Genomic DNA, 14,932 nt, shown 5'->3' with positions numbered 1-14,932 from the left:
TATGTTGTCAACAACATGAAAGCATGGATCCATCCTGTATTGTATCAATGGTTCAGGCTGGTGGTGGTGGCGTAATGGTGTGGGGGATCTTTTCTTGGCACACTTTGGGCCTCTTAGTACCAATTGAGCATCATGTCAACACCACAGCCTACCTGAGTATTGGTGCAGACCATGTCCATCCTTTATGACCACAGTGTACCCATCTTCTGTTGGTTTCTTCCAGCAGAATAACGCGCCATGTCATAAAGCACAAATCATCTCAGACTGGTTTCTTGAACATGACGATGAGTTCACTGTACTCGGATGGCCTCCACAGTCACCAGATCTCAATCCAATAGAGCGCCTTTGGGATGTGGAGGAACGGGAGATTCGCATCATGGATGTGCAGCCAAAAAATCTGCAGCATCTGTGTGATGCTATCATGTCAATATGGACCAAACTCTCTGAGGAATGTTTCCAGTACCTTGTTGAATCTATTCTGATTAAGGCAGTTCTGAAGGCAAAAGGGGGTCCAACCCAGTACTAGCAAGGTGTACCTAAAAAAGTGGCCGGTGAGTATATATTCATGTGTTGGAACAGTCAATGTCCAGACCTAAATCCAATTGAAAATCTATTGTATGACTTGAAAGTTAATGTTTACAAATACTGTTGAATCTAAATGAGCTTAAGCTTTTATTCAAAGAATTGGCTGCATTTTCAGTCTGTAAATCCCAACAAAATAAATCAAAGTTTGTGGTTGTAATGTGATAGAATGGGAAAATGTTTGTTAATAGTTTTATGAAAAGAGTCAATAACAGAGTTAAGTGTTATTATTTAGTGTTAAGACACTGCTTTTAAAGAACGAGGATGGGGAGGTGTGCATAGTTCTAGGGTGCTTTCAAGCAATTTGTTTTGGATTTGTACAACTTTTTTATGGATGCTTCCACTGCTCATTCTTCTCCTCTTCATCATACTTTATGAAATTCTTCTTGGTATTAAATACACTAAAACTGCACATATAAAATAGCTTTGCCAAGGCTCTATCCGGCAAGTGTTGAAACTGCCAATTAGTTGCAATGCCTGGAACGTCAAGTCAAAATGTTCAAAATAAGTAAAATGTTAGAAGTAGAGACCATGACACACTGTTTGTGAGAGCCAGCAGTTGTTGAAAAAGTACGTTTTTATTTATTTATAACAAAGTCAAAATAAAACCAGGGTTTATTTTGTGATCTGCCTTTAGTATCTTGTTTTATTTTTTAGTGTGGCTGGCATTACTAAAACAGCAGTCTCAGTCTGTGTCCCTTAGAGAATGAAGACTCATACTTTAACTAATATTACCGAATGAGATTCCAAATCGAACATGTTCCATGGCAGACAGTGGTTGAAAACTCAAACGAATAGAACAGAGTAACTCTGTAGTACTCCGTTTAGTCTTCCTGATATCTGCGGGAAGACACGTCATAGAAAACACACTTTCCTTTTAAATTTAATATTTTCATATTAAGTGACTATATATGGACAACAGACAGAATGCCAGATGATAGTACAGCTCCCTTGTTTAGCAGGATAGTCCTGTTAATGGGAATTTAATTCCTTAGTGACCCCTTGAAATAACATTGATTGTTTACATAGTTTATCATTTTATACCAATTACCCTGTTTGCGAAAATTTTATTTTGTGTGCATAGACGAAACAAAAGAACCTCTAGGGATCTTAGAAGGTCTGTAGGAACCACATTAATTAAGTTTCTCACAATGAATAGACACCTATGTCTCAAATTACCAAAGAAAACATATGATGCACATTCTGGTAGCAAATCACAACCAAATTCATTACATTAATAAAAGCAGAACTCTACATGTTCAATCTCCCTCTGAATATATCCCACCTGACCACTATTAAAGATGTCAGCCTAGTCGGTTAATCCCCCAATCGGTAATGTTTGCAGCATGGAGGCATGGAGATTGTCATGGCGTAAAATCCTAAGCAGGGGTGTCAAACTCCAGTCCTCCAGGACCAGTGTCCTTTCAGATGTGTCTCTGCTTCTGTTCATCTAACAAGACTCTGTAGAGCTTAACTATATGTTGAGGAGGCAATTCTGCCATTTGATTCAGGTGTGTTGGACCAGGCATGCATCATTTTTTCCTCCCTAATGAATCAAATCCTCATTTGAAAAGTGCATTTTGTATTTACTCAGTAGATCCTTTTCTGAAAAAATTTTTTATTTGATTATCTAAACCTTTAAGCTGTGGCAGAAAAACAAAAGCTGAAGAAATTTGTAAGGGAGCCAATTGCTTTTTAAGGGACTGTTTATGAATTAGATTTATGTAGCAAAAATATATGTATGTACTGGCATAAATTGTAAAATCACAGAGGGGAAATTTAATATTTTGAAACATTCCACCTCCACCAACACTGTGGTCTGGAGAAAGGCTCCCTTTTCTAAAAGTTATCCATGTTTTATCCTTTCATTTCCCTTAGTGTTTAGCCACACCGACCCGGAACTCAAATGTCTGTGCGGTCCAGATAATTTTTCATCTTCAAATGACTAAAACGTGCCAGAAACACAAGGTGGCAAGGACTACTGTTGTGCCACATTTTGTGCTGCTCTGATATTATCAGCAGAGTAAAATATATCCCTCAGCTGGACTGGGCAGTTTAAGAGCTTAACAGAAAGCCCGGAGAGCTTGACAAGGGCACCATTTAGTGGGACAAATGGTTTAAAATGGTTTTCCTTTAGTGTTTCCTTACATATTAGCAGTGACATGCCAGAAGTTGGGCGCTGAGGCTGAATGTGTTGAGGGGTGTTTTCCCAGACAATTGAACGGCTCAACTTCTAACTTTCTTCGACCATGTGCACGCTCCACATGGCACATGCTAAACTCTGTGCTAAATAAAATCTGTGTTATTCTTATGCTAATCAACCAGCCCTAGACCTTTGGCCACAAACTGAGTTAAATTACACGCACACATGTCCTTCCTTTGTTACAGTAAAAGGGAAAGGACTCAAGCTGTAACCTCTCATTCTGAAGGATATGAATAGCCTGTGTCTCCAGCCACAGCTCGGTTAGCCTAAGTCTGGGACTTATTATAGTGCTGTGTTTATGCAGGTGTCGCTGCATGTATTTGTTCAAGGGCAATCCCATGTCACCCAGTGCATGAGTGTATTTGTGTGCATATGTTAATGCTTAAGCAAGCTAATGTCTGTTTGAGTTCCCTCTGAATTGTTTATCACACATGCCAGTTTCAATAAGTTTACATTTTTCTTGCTGGCTATGAGCAAAGTTTGTTCCTGTTTTGGGTGCACGTTTGTTCCAGCTTAAGATATGTTAGGAAAGTTCTGGAAAACAGGATTACTTCCCCAGTTCTCCGCTTTCCGGTAGGTTTAAGAGCACATTTGTGTATAAAGCTTCTCACCTGCAGCTCAATAAGTTATTTTCATTTCCCTGGAGATTTTAGCCTCAGCCTAACAGGTTTACTTGATTCCAAGAATTTAAACTTACTCAGAAAAAAAACCCTCTTTGTACCAGTTTAGATGCAAAACTAATAGCTACTGGCTTGTGAGCCAGGCAGAACTCCCACCCTGACCCAGATTCCCTGTTTTAAGTTCCTTCCCTTCTATGTTGTCTGGTCTGGCTGCTTCAATTGACTTCAGAACTGCCCTGGTTGCTCATTCAGAGCCTCTGCTGGGCCATCCCATAGCATACAAATGAACTGCACTGAATAGAAACAAACACTGGATATAAACACTTTAGCTATACAACACAGAGGCCGTAGTGTGGCCTGTGTGTGTGTGGATGATGGCAGATGCACGATCCGCCTACTGTGCCCTGCAAAGTATTTCTGCCCCTTGATGTTTTCCAGATTTAGTCACCTTACAACCACTAACATCAGTGTGTTCTGTTGGGATTTTATGTGATAGACCCACACACACACAGTAGTGCATATCTGTAAAGTGGACTATCTTTCATTGTATTCCCAGTTGCAAGTCTTTTGAGGTATTCCTCTACCATCTTTGCACATCTACAGGCAGAAAGTTTTGCACATTCTTCTTAGCAAAATTGCTCAAGCTCAGTCAGTTTGGGTGGAGAGTGTCTGTAATCATCAGTTTTCAAGTCTTGTCATAGATTCTCAATTTAAAGTTAGTTCTGGACTTTGACTTGGCCATTCTTCATCCCTTGCCTGTTTGTTGTGTTCCATGGTCTTTATGATGCTGTTTGTTTGCTAATATTCTCTAATAATCCTCTGAGGCCTTCATAGAACACCTTGATTTTTACTGAGATTATTACACACAGATGGACTCTGTTTACTAATTGACTTCTGAAGGAAATTGATTGTTATAGATTTTGTTTATGAATATCACAATAAAGGGCTGAATAGAAATGAATGCCACACTTTTTAGATTTATATTTGTAAATAATTCAGAAAACCTTGTACCATTTTCATTTTACTTCACTATGATGTGCTATTTTGTGTTGGTATGGCACATAAAATCCAAATATAATACATCAATATTTGTTGTTTAATGTAAAAAAGGTTAAAGGGGTGTGAATACTTTTGCAATAGACTATGTATGGGTTTCAGCTGAATGTGTGTAATGTAAGACTGTGTGTGTGAATGCTTTGTGCTAAATCAGTGCACGATGACAGAAAAAAAGTGACCATGCAGGTGAAATGGCAGTGGACAGGAAATGCCATTGTGTCTGAGCATTATCCGAATGTGCCACAGCTAAACACTTTTCTCCCCATTAGAAGAATTGGCGGCTGACGGGGCAGGGCTTCGGGCCTACACTCAACATGGGCACAGCCGGGCAGTGCACACTATCTGCACATGTGAACACGTCTGGAATGCAAAGATGAAAGGAGTGTCTGCTGGCAGAACTTGGAGAAAGGCGATGGGGGTGGTGGGGGTTTAAATAGGTCAAGAGAGATGAGGAGGAGGATTTTACAAAATCTGATTCTGCAGATTTGCAAGCAGCTTTTCTGTGTCTTTTTAAGTTGCATGGTTTTAAATGCTTTGTCACTGAATAAATGAACGACTGTTTTGTTACATTTCAGGCAACGGAGTCCTTTCTGTTGAACGAAGAACCCTCCAGAGCTCCTGGGATGCCTGAGTGCTATGTAGTGTCAGATTCATACAGGGTATGCATCCATAAATATTATTATTATTACTATTAACATTATTTGTGCTATTGTTGTCATTACCACTTTTGCATTTGTGTGTGTGTGTGTATGTGTGTTTATTTTCTTTTATTAATTAGTGGTGCAACGAGATTTCATGGCACAAGATCTCACAATATTAAAACCCCAGGATATTTCTCTTCAAAATGAAGTCTGTCTCAAAGTGCCGTGTAATTGCTGTTGTACTTTAAACTATTATTATGAGCCCCAGTTATGAAGATGGGTGCATTAGTCTTGGAACACCGTATCTAGGTTTGGACTCTTATTTTGAATTGAAAAAGGTAGCAGTTCATCAGTGGCTCTCTCATACCACCCTCTGACTCGTAACACTCAGTTACGTTAGCATTGAAGAAGCCCTCACACCTTTAACTTGTTTATTTGGCAGAACTTTGGCTTACCAATTTTAAAAAAAACTTCTTTATATAAAGAATAATTGAGAATGTGAAAGACAAGTTACGAATGATTTGTCGACACTGTAGGATTACAACTATAGACTAAAATTTAGCTGCTAGCAATACTGGTGTTTCAGTTGACATCTGTTCTGTAGCTTCAGATTAAAGACCTGTTTTCAATTAGTGAATGTGGATTAATGTGGATATTTTTCAAGTCTGGTCTGTGTTTGATTATCTTTAGGTAAAATTTTAAAATACTGAACAACCTGAACTGAATAATTTCAAGCGGAACAGAGGTTCTATCAAACACAGTTTGGGATGAAACATTTCATTTATTTGTGAAGACAAGAGAAAATAAGAGCGTCTTCCATGCTTCTTTAGTATTAAGACAATCATAGAATCAGGCAAGCATGAAAACCACAATATATGGAAGTGTTAAACCTTGACTGAAATATTCTACAGTGAATACCAATATGGTTTGGGAAACATTTTTACTATTTGAAAAGCAAACAAAAAAAAAAAAAAAGGGGTTCTTAATTTTCCACACCAATTTAGCTAAAATCTCTGTTACTTGTGAACCTAATGTCACGTATCGTCTCATCTTGTCAGCTGGATGTTTGTTACACCTCTAACATTAGATGTGTTCAAGTCATTACTCCAAACTCTGTCCGTCTGTTTTCGAGCTCTTGGTAATTGCACTATAATCATAATGTCATTCACAGCTCACTCCACTCATCTGCAAACCATTACCGTTATTATTTCCACACACGCGTCAGAGAAAAAAAACATAGGGGCCTTTGCAATTTCGCCCAGGCTTCCTTGCCCCTATGGGAGCAAAATTTACAATGCTGATGTGCAGCGGGTCATGTTATGTGAAATAAATTAAAAAGTTTAAGACAGTAAATGGTTTCTTAAAAAAAAAAAGGGCAGAATTCTTGTGGACTCGTGGTCGGAGACACATTTTCTTAGGGTGAGCTCGTTTTGTTTCCCTGAGTTATGACAAAAGCCAAGTCTCACAGAGAATATTGGTTACTGCGCTGCATTGTGTGTACAGAAATACACCATTTTAGCTGTTATAGAGAGATTTCAACAAGGGAAAGGAGCGTTTAGGATTCAGGGAGGTCAGCAAGTTAAAGCAAGGTCCCCAGGATGGTGTCAACCTCTAACATCTTACCAGGAGATGTCATGTCCAGTCATGGTGTGTTTTCCATGCTGCAAGACTCACTCTGTTGGCTGGCTTTTGTCCCTTACTCACTTGCCAGGCTTTTACAGTTTAGAAATGTTTTTTGTTTTTTTGTTTTGTTGTTTTTTTAATAAAAGTGCAACAGAGTAAAGATCAAAAGATAAATTTATACAATTATATTCTTAAAGGGACAGTCCAGGATTTTTGAAGTGAGGCTCTGGTAAAAAAAAGAATTATAAGTATTTATTATCTTTCACTTTTGACATCTTCATTTGGTATAGATCCAGATTATTTGGTTCTGAAGTCTAAAGCTAACAGCTAGTCCAACAAGAATCAAAACCAAAGCACAATCAAACAGTCTTTAAATAATTCCAAACCACGAACACATCAAAAATCTAAAATGATTAGACTGGTCAAACCTGAACTGGACAATTCTTCATGGAACAGGGAATAGTTTAATCACAGAGGGTTTCTTGTTTTAGTATTAGGATCACCTTAGAATTAGAGAACCATTACAGAAGCAATAAATATACCAGTCAAACCAGGACTGGAAAATTCTAAAACACACAAAAACATGGAAATTAAAAATTATTGTTATAATCTCATCTTCTCCTGATCCCGATATCATATTTTTCTTATCTCATGAACAGCTTTAATAACAACTTTAATAAATGCTTTTGGATGGACAACAGTCAGAATATATTGCTGCCACATAATTTGTAACTCTGATTTTATGAATTTGACGTAAATAAGTAACTAAAACTTTATTCCTACAGCACCTTTAAAAGAAATTCAGCAAACAAGCAATAAAAGGTGTAAAATGCAAACCTAACACAGAAGATAATTATGGTAAAGCAAATATGAAGAGATCACTGAGTCCAGTATGTTTGAGACAGTTGTACTGTTGCACTTTCTCTTCTACAGTTTGATCGTATTATTATAAAACGATTTGCAAATGTTAGGTGGTTACTAATCCTGTGTTCAACTACTTTATACTGTCACCAGATTTTGACAGCATCAAATATAAGCTCCAGTTTCAAGATTAACATTCTACGTATATTTGCTCTGATAAAAATTACAAACTGCAAAAAAGAAGTATTCTCTTTACATTCCTCTTCTTTTTTGTTAAAACGGGACTGTAAAGACTTAGGCCGTATGGGGAACTTCATTTGAAGGTTCTTAGCAGGGGATTCCCCTTCGGTTAACAACCACTGCTTTAAGCAAAGACCTGCATGTGCACTGTATGTAAACAATGGGCTGCCGGAGCTTACATCTGCTCAGCCAAACAAGCCCACCGCACTTTTGCTTATCTCCACTTTCTGATGTTATCCCATCTCCTTCTGCCCCCAATACACAGGTGGAAATGTGTGGTTGGCTGCTTTGACAACATTGAATAACCTGTTTTGCACACCAAAGCTGCCTTGCTAAACTTATCCACACCTCTTGAACTTTTTCACATTTTGTCCAATTGGTCAGTGTATTTTATCCGGTTTTCCTGTTGATATACCAAGAAAAGGGATATGGAGTTTTTAATTCATTTTTACTAATAGAAGTCTGAGAAGTGAACGATGGATTTGTTTTCGGTCCCATTTATTTTGATACCACTAAATAAAATCCCATGAAGCCAGTTGCCTTCAGAGTCTTTCATCTCCCCATTTACTCAGACCAACTTCCCAGCCCCTCCAGAGGAAGAGCAACCGCACAGAATCATGCTTCCACTGCCATGCTTCACCACGAGGATTTGTCTGTGCAGAGTTAGCTCTGTTTATGCTAGGATGAAATTACACACAGGTGTGTGAACTAACAAGGTGACATCTGTAGGCAATAGTTTAGGGCAGAATGTTTCTAGGGGTATCAAAATTAAATGGGGTGAAAACAAATGTCCCTGACATTTTTCCAATTTTTATATGAAAAGAAAAATACATATCCTTTTCCTTGCAGGTCACAGCAATGTGGTGCTTTGTGTTGGTCTATCACAAAGACATTGCACTTTGTGGTTGTAACGTGACAAAATGTGAAAATGTTAAGAGTTATGAATGCCTTTAGAAGGCAGTGCTTGAAGAGGACGCTGCTCTGATCATTTTTTAATAAAAGCTTCATATGTGACGCTCCCCTGCAGGAGCACCAAGCTGCTGGGCGAAGCCGTTACTGAGCTGGCTGTTCTGGAGCAGGGGTAAATATGTATATTCGAAGCGTGTGAAAAACAGAGCCACAGCGGACCCACCAACCAAAGCATATGGCTCTACCATGTGTTACTTAATCAGAGAGTTACTCACACAGACCACTAAATGTGTGGCTCATTTAAGGAGCCGCAGCAGAGGAGTGTTATTGCGTGTGTTGCATGCAAGTCGACTCCATAAAGAAGAGCAGGGCTGTGAGGACTCCATGTAACCTTTTGCACTCCGTGTGGTTTGGATGACAGCTGGGAAAGTTAATTGAAAAACAAAGAAAATCCCCTGAAAAGTTGCTTGGAGCTGTTACGAAGTCAGCGCACCTGCCCGAAAGAACACCAATAAAAAAAAATATTTTTGTGTGTGTTACTGTGTGCGTCCGTGGATATGCTTTTTTATTTTACTAACATATCATATTTACAGAGAGGAATGAAGGCGTTATAACTTTTTCAGTGAAGACAAGAGGTTAGGGTTTTTGTGGTGGTCGTACATTTGCTCCTGCCTCCTTCCCCACCCGCCTCGGGCAGTAATTGGCCACACAGAGCTCAGATCTCTTTGTTTCGCCTGCAGAGGCTTGCGGTGGAAACAAACAAGCAGTAGGCCCTCGTAAATCTACCGGACTCCAATGTCAGAGCCAAACTTTTCAGCTTTATTTGTTTTATTTTCTGCTCCTACCTTAATTCCCGAATGCAACACAATGGAAACATTTTCATAAAAATCTTATGTTATGAACTTTGTTTGAAATATCTGTGTGTAATTCCCCTCACACGTCTCAGTTTAAAGTATTCTGATACAGCTTAGAGGCTGTAATTATGTGTCTGTCCTTGATGTGTGATAGTTTTCTTTTTCAGTGAATGCTGCAGCCACTGTTTGGCTTGGACTTTCCTTACTGGTTTCTGAGTTTCCAGACTGGGTCAAACAGGGTTCAGCAAACAAATACACCCAGCCTTGCAGCAGTGATGAGGAGTTGCATTGATTCAGATGCCTGCAAATGAGTTTAAGTGCCTAATCCAATGTAAACTTGGGGCTTGAGAGGAGTCCTCACATCTGAAGCTGAATATTTTAGAGGCTGAACATTTTAACCTGGCCATGACCACAACAGGCGTCAACAAAGTCATTTTGTCGGTCTAATTAGAAGCCTCAACACGTGCAGGAGGTTTGCACCAGTCTCATAAGGCAAGCTTTAAACTTTTCCCACCCACCCAGGCAGAAGCGCTAAATGGCACACCTTAGGGCCCCTAGGTGAGCAGGGGTAACCCAGAACACTTGCTGTTTCACAGGGCAGGTTGACAAATGTCCTAGTTGTAAACAGAAATGCATAAAGTTTTGACCTGCCGATTCCAGTTACCATTTTTTTATTCCAAGGACTATAACACAAAAAAGAGAAAACAAAGTGTACTAAAAGTTCTTAGAGAGAAGTATTTTTTAATCCAACAGAAAATTAAGCGATTACAAGATTATCACTTATTTATTCATTAAAGCATATTTTCCTAAACCTTTATTCAAGTTCTACAAAACTCAAAGAAGTGCATCAAAGTATATAGTTTGAATCTATGTAATAAAAAGTTTTTCCAGTATTTGGGTTGCCAATCACCAGTCAGAACAAATCTGAAAAAAAAAAAAAACTACCAGCAGACGGTCGCTTAGAGTAAATTTGATTTGATCAGATGTTATAGTCAGTCAGTAGGTATCAAAACGCAGATAAATTATAATAGTGTAATACAAAGTTTAAGATCATAACATACAGTTGGACTAAGGGGATAATGAGCATTTCTCTGGCAATTTATCGTCATTATTCATAGCAATGTTTAACTCAAACTTAATATAAACTGTATATGCAGTGGTTCAAGTAAATGGGGATGAAATGGTAGTGTGTACAAAACAGGGATGAGAATCGGCGAAGAGGTGAACTGACCTGGAGCCCTGATGGATATGGAAATTTTTAGTATCAGTAATAAATATGTCATTAGCTGTTATCCCTCCCACCACTTAGAGGAGTTCTTCATTTGCCTACAAACCCAGTGGAATTTGACAACTTCCTAATGCAAGTGAGGAAGCTATTTGTGATAACACGTTTACAAGACCCTGACTTCAAAAAATGTGAACTATCCCTGTAAGTAACTGGAAGTCTGTGCGTGGGAGGGGTGGGGGTCACATCTAATTCTACCTAGAGCCCTGTGCAACCTTGGGTCGGAAATTGGGCCACCTCAATGTGTAACTAAAGACGAACAGAGCGACTCATTTACCCTGGGATCACAATTTGCATGAAGGCAACACGGAATGCAGTAAACGCAACTAAAGCGTGGCATAACTTTAAGAGATGCAGGGAAGCGCAGCTGCTGCAGTTAAAGGCAACGGTTAGCGGGTCGGATCCCCGCCGCGCAGATTATTAATAAACATTATTTTAATAATGCAGCTGGATTTACACTTGGTCTTATATATTGTTATGCTGCAAAATCTCTGAGTACGCGTTTGGTAAACGCGAATCATCTTTGGGAAGAATTAAAAGGAGAGCGGTTAAAGTCCTGCTAAAAGGGGAGGGAGACAAAGTTTTTTCCCTGAAAAGTTTGTGCAAGCTTTCACTTTCTAGGCGGGGTTACTGTAAGCTGCAGCAGCAGCAGCATGGAGTGAGAGAAACAGGACGGCGAGCGACTGCCATGCAGCACTATATACCGAGCTTCCATCCAACTTAAATAAGCTCTCCAATCCTCTCCGCTAAAAATAACCATGTACTCTCCGTACTGCTTGACACAGGTAAACTGGCTTCTCTTATTTCATTGTTAGGGGACCCACTCTCTCCCTCAGTGTGCGTGTGCGTGTGTTTAAATGTGCTGCCTCTGCCTGTTATTTTCCACACGTCTGTTAGTTTTGTCAGGGCTTGTTTCTGTTGTCTGACTCACTACGAAACTTCGCCTCGGTTATCCGTCCCGGCTCGTCGTGCGTCCATGCCGCAGGAAACTTTGGTGCGCACCGCAGAGCTTTTTTTTTAAAGAAGGAAATGGCGCTTCTTCCGAAGTGTGCTTTACATTAAAGAAACAACCCTAATATTAATGACTGAAGAAGACAAGTCTGAATAAGGAAGCAAATAAAGCAAAAGAACATGAAGAAATTGTGGACTGTTGAGTTAAACATTTTCCAAGCGTCGAGGCGATCCTAGATTTTGGAGAGGAGTGTGAGCGCGGGGGAGCGGGGCGCACACAGCACGGCCCGGCCCGGCTCACCGTACACCGTGCGTGGGCCTCTTTCTTCTGGGACTGGGATGTTGACCGTGACAGTGAGGAACTGGAGTTTGTGTGTGTGTGTGTGTGTTCGTAATAATAAACGGTCCCTTGAGATAATGTTTTTTTTTTATCTGATGCAGCGCTCAGTTTTCCAAGTGCTAGCACTTGAATGCAACACGTGCAAACTTGCAGTTAGACGTTAACTATATTAAGGCACGTTGACGTCACAGTAGCATTTAGTGGAATTTTTATTTGGTATTTTTTTATATGCATACAATTTTCCTGCTAAACAGATTTATTCGAGATTTTAGCATCTTCATCTAATATTACCTGCTTTTCATATTTAGCCTTAAGCTTCAAATGGCCCTCATGTTCCACATGTACTATTTTTATTATTCCTCTGTAAAATTGTTTCAGTCAGAAATAAACAGTCAATTTTAGAATACATGGTCATTTTTTGTGCGTCGTTTTGCCTTTTCTTAGTTATTTCCAATAATAACACACCTTCAAGTTGCAACAAATGCCAGATTATTTATTATTATTCACAGATAATAACACTGTAGCAGACTTTTTACTTGAGCCAAAGTGTCTGACTTTACCGTAAAGGTTTTTTTTATTTAGCAGGAATTATCAGAGTGAGACGGAGTGACCGTAGAACAATTCAAGCTCAGCTTTCAGTCTTAATCTCTTGTTCAATTCTCACTGATTTCCTGATTTTTCAGAATGCTACACTAAAAACAAATAACTTTGGAGGGTACTACATATTATCCAAAATTATATATTCTTTTTTATCCAGCATATTAGTCTGTAATGGTAATGTTAAACATTGGTTCTAACATTTTAATTAAAATTTGACTCAAGATTCTCGTTCGTAGTGGTGTTTCTATGAAGAATTGTAAGGCTGATACGGTCATGTTTAGGTTGTATTATGATTAAATGGATGAACTCCATAAAAATGAAGACATGTCACTATATGGCTGGCTGAGAACGTACCTGTGTTGGATAGAACATTTAAGTTTGTATCCGGCTTTATAGTTTAACAAGAGCATTAATCCCAAAGTCAAACTTGCTAACATTGTGAGCTTTTCAACCTTGAGGCAGTCTTTGCCAATGAATGGCACATTTTAGCTGTTATCAGAGAAACAATTAACCTCCCACATTATTTAAGATTGTTACAAGATGTTACTGTACTCTTATGTTTGTTTTTAGCAAAAAAGTTACATGCTCTTAATAACTTATTTTATTAACGTAGTTGATTATAGAAAAAGGAGAACCTCACAAAAAAGTTGTATTGAAATGGTTACATAGATTATTTTATAACATTTCTTATAGTTTGTTTTTGTTAGTGTAAATTCAAAACCTTAAACTTTCCCCTCAAGATTTTAAAGATATGCTTGCTTTTACTGTGGCCTTCTCGTGTTCTGCAGCTGCTGCAGGTCTTCTTCCAATAAAGCAGACTTGTTTATCCCCAGTTGGCTTCGTCTGACAGCGGACTGCCAGGGGCCTCCGTTTGATGCTGTAATTTATCCTTGCCTTTTACGGTGGCTTTATTAAAAAAGGAGATTTCCTCCCGTGACTGTGCCTGCGATGACTCGGCTGAGAGGATGCTTCTCCTCAGTTCCTCTCATGCGGTCACAAATTACGTCAGATTTTTATGCGAGAAAATTTGGAGCGCAGCGATCATAATGTTCGTTCTCTTTCTGATTGTTTCCACTTTAGCTCTTCTCTTTGTTGAAGAAGTTGTTAAAAGGCCGCGTAATGTGCTGATTTTAAGAGCCCAAAGGGGTGAAGCTTAGATGGCAGTGGAGAGAAAATAGAAGCTTCCATGGACCCTTCATGTTGGCTTTATTATGGAATGATTTGCTCTGAGGTCGTTTACTTTAAAATATGGCTTTTACTTAAGAATCTCTGTCTGTTCCAAATAGGCTTTTTAAACAAAATGACTTTATCTGATTTAAAACTTGCCACAGCCAAACAAAAGCCTTTTAAATCAACATAAATTCAACATAATTAAAATTAATTGACCGCAGATTCACATAAGGAGTAATTTAGCACATGTTTTACAGAACCTTCAGAAATATCACTGACTGGGCATGGCAGGGTTTTATATTTTGTCTGTAGAGAAAGGAAAGTTTATTTATTTATTTTTTTTTTTAGTAATGTTTAAATCAGAAAAAACACACACCCTATTGCAGCTCTCTGTAGACGAAAGACTAACCTATCAGTGTTTATCCTATTAATGTCATTCGGGGGGGGGGGGGGGGGGGTTAATATATATATAATAGCGTTAATATTAACGTTAATATAACAATTGACTGCTTTACTCAGTTTAACATAATCAATGTAAACATGGCGTAATTTAACAGTTTCCACAAATATTGACACATTTATTTACACACAGCTTTATCTGTGTGTTTTTAGATCTCTTCATTATTATCTGGTATATATGTATTTACATACTTACTTAGCAAGATCAGTGTTGTACAGCCAGGGGGAGTATTTCCCCTCCAACAGCCAAGCTAGGTTAAAACCCCCGAGGATGTGTCGATTTTTGCTGCGTGGAAGGGGCGGGGCCTCAAGCGCTTAGGCTATTTTCTATAGTTGGATACGGAGAAGGAGAGTTATAGCTCTTACTCGAGTGTTGCTATCCTCACAACTCTGTGGGTGTTTAAAAAAACGCAGATAGTTTAGCTTGTTTTGTAGGTCTGTATCTACTGGTGCGAGTGTGTGTTCACCTGACAGCAGGGGGTGGACATGCCCCTCCCCTGTAACGAAAGGCGAAACACTCCCTAGTGTCTGTTGCATA

The 14,932-nt window shown here is 38.9% G+C and overlaps 1 protein-coding gene across 7 annotated transcripts in view; it reads left to right on the top strand.

Annotated features, from left to right (window-relative positions):
- Positions 1 to 14,932, top strand: part of LOC124864736 (nuclear factor 1 X-type-like) — a 203,950-nt gene that overhangs the window by 12,209 nt on the left and 176,809 nt on the right. For 4 of the 7 annotated variants that reach the window (XM_047359627.1, XM_047359617.1, XM_047359615.1 and 1 more), the window contains exon 2: positions 5,037 to 5,120. The exons of 1 other annotated variant lie outside the window; for it this stretch is intronic. In XM_047359627.1, coding sequence (XP_047215583.1) covers positions 5,037 to 5,120 — 84 coding nt within the window. Of the gene's footprint in view, positions 1 to 5,036; positions 5,121 to 11,477; positions 11,660 to 14,932 lie in introns of those variants that run through there. 2 more of the 7 variants (XM_047359618.1, XM_047359616.1) reach the window with 1 other exon arrangement.

Source organism: Girardinichthys multiradiatus, chromosome Y (genome assembly GCF_021462225.1).
Source record: "Girardinichthys multiradiatus isolate DD_20200921_A chromosome Y, DD_fGirMul_XY1, whole genome shotgun sequence".
In the NCBI taxonomy this organism is placed as follows: domain Eukaryota; kingdom Metazoa; phylum Chordata; class Actinopteri; order Cyprinodontiformes; family Goodeidae; genus Girardinichthys; species Girardinichthys multiradiatus.
The sequence above is the reverse complement of the archived record's forward strand: the minus strand, read 5'-3'. Positions and strand labels throughout refer to the sequence as shown.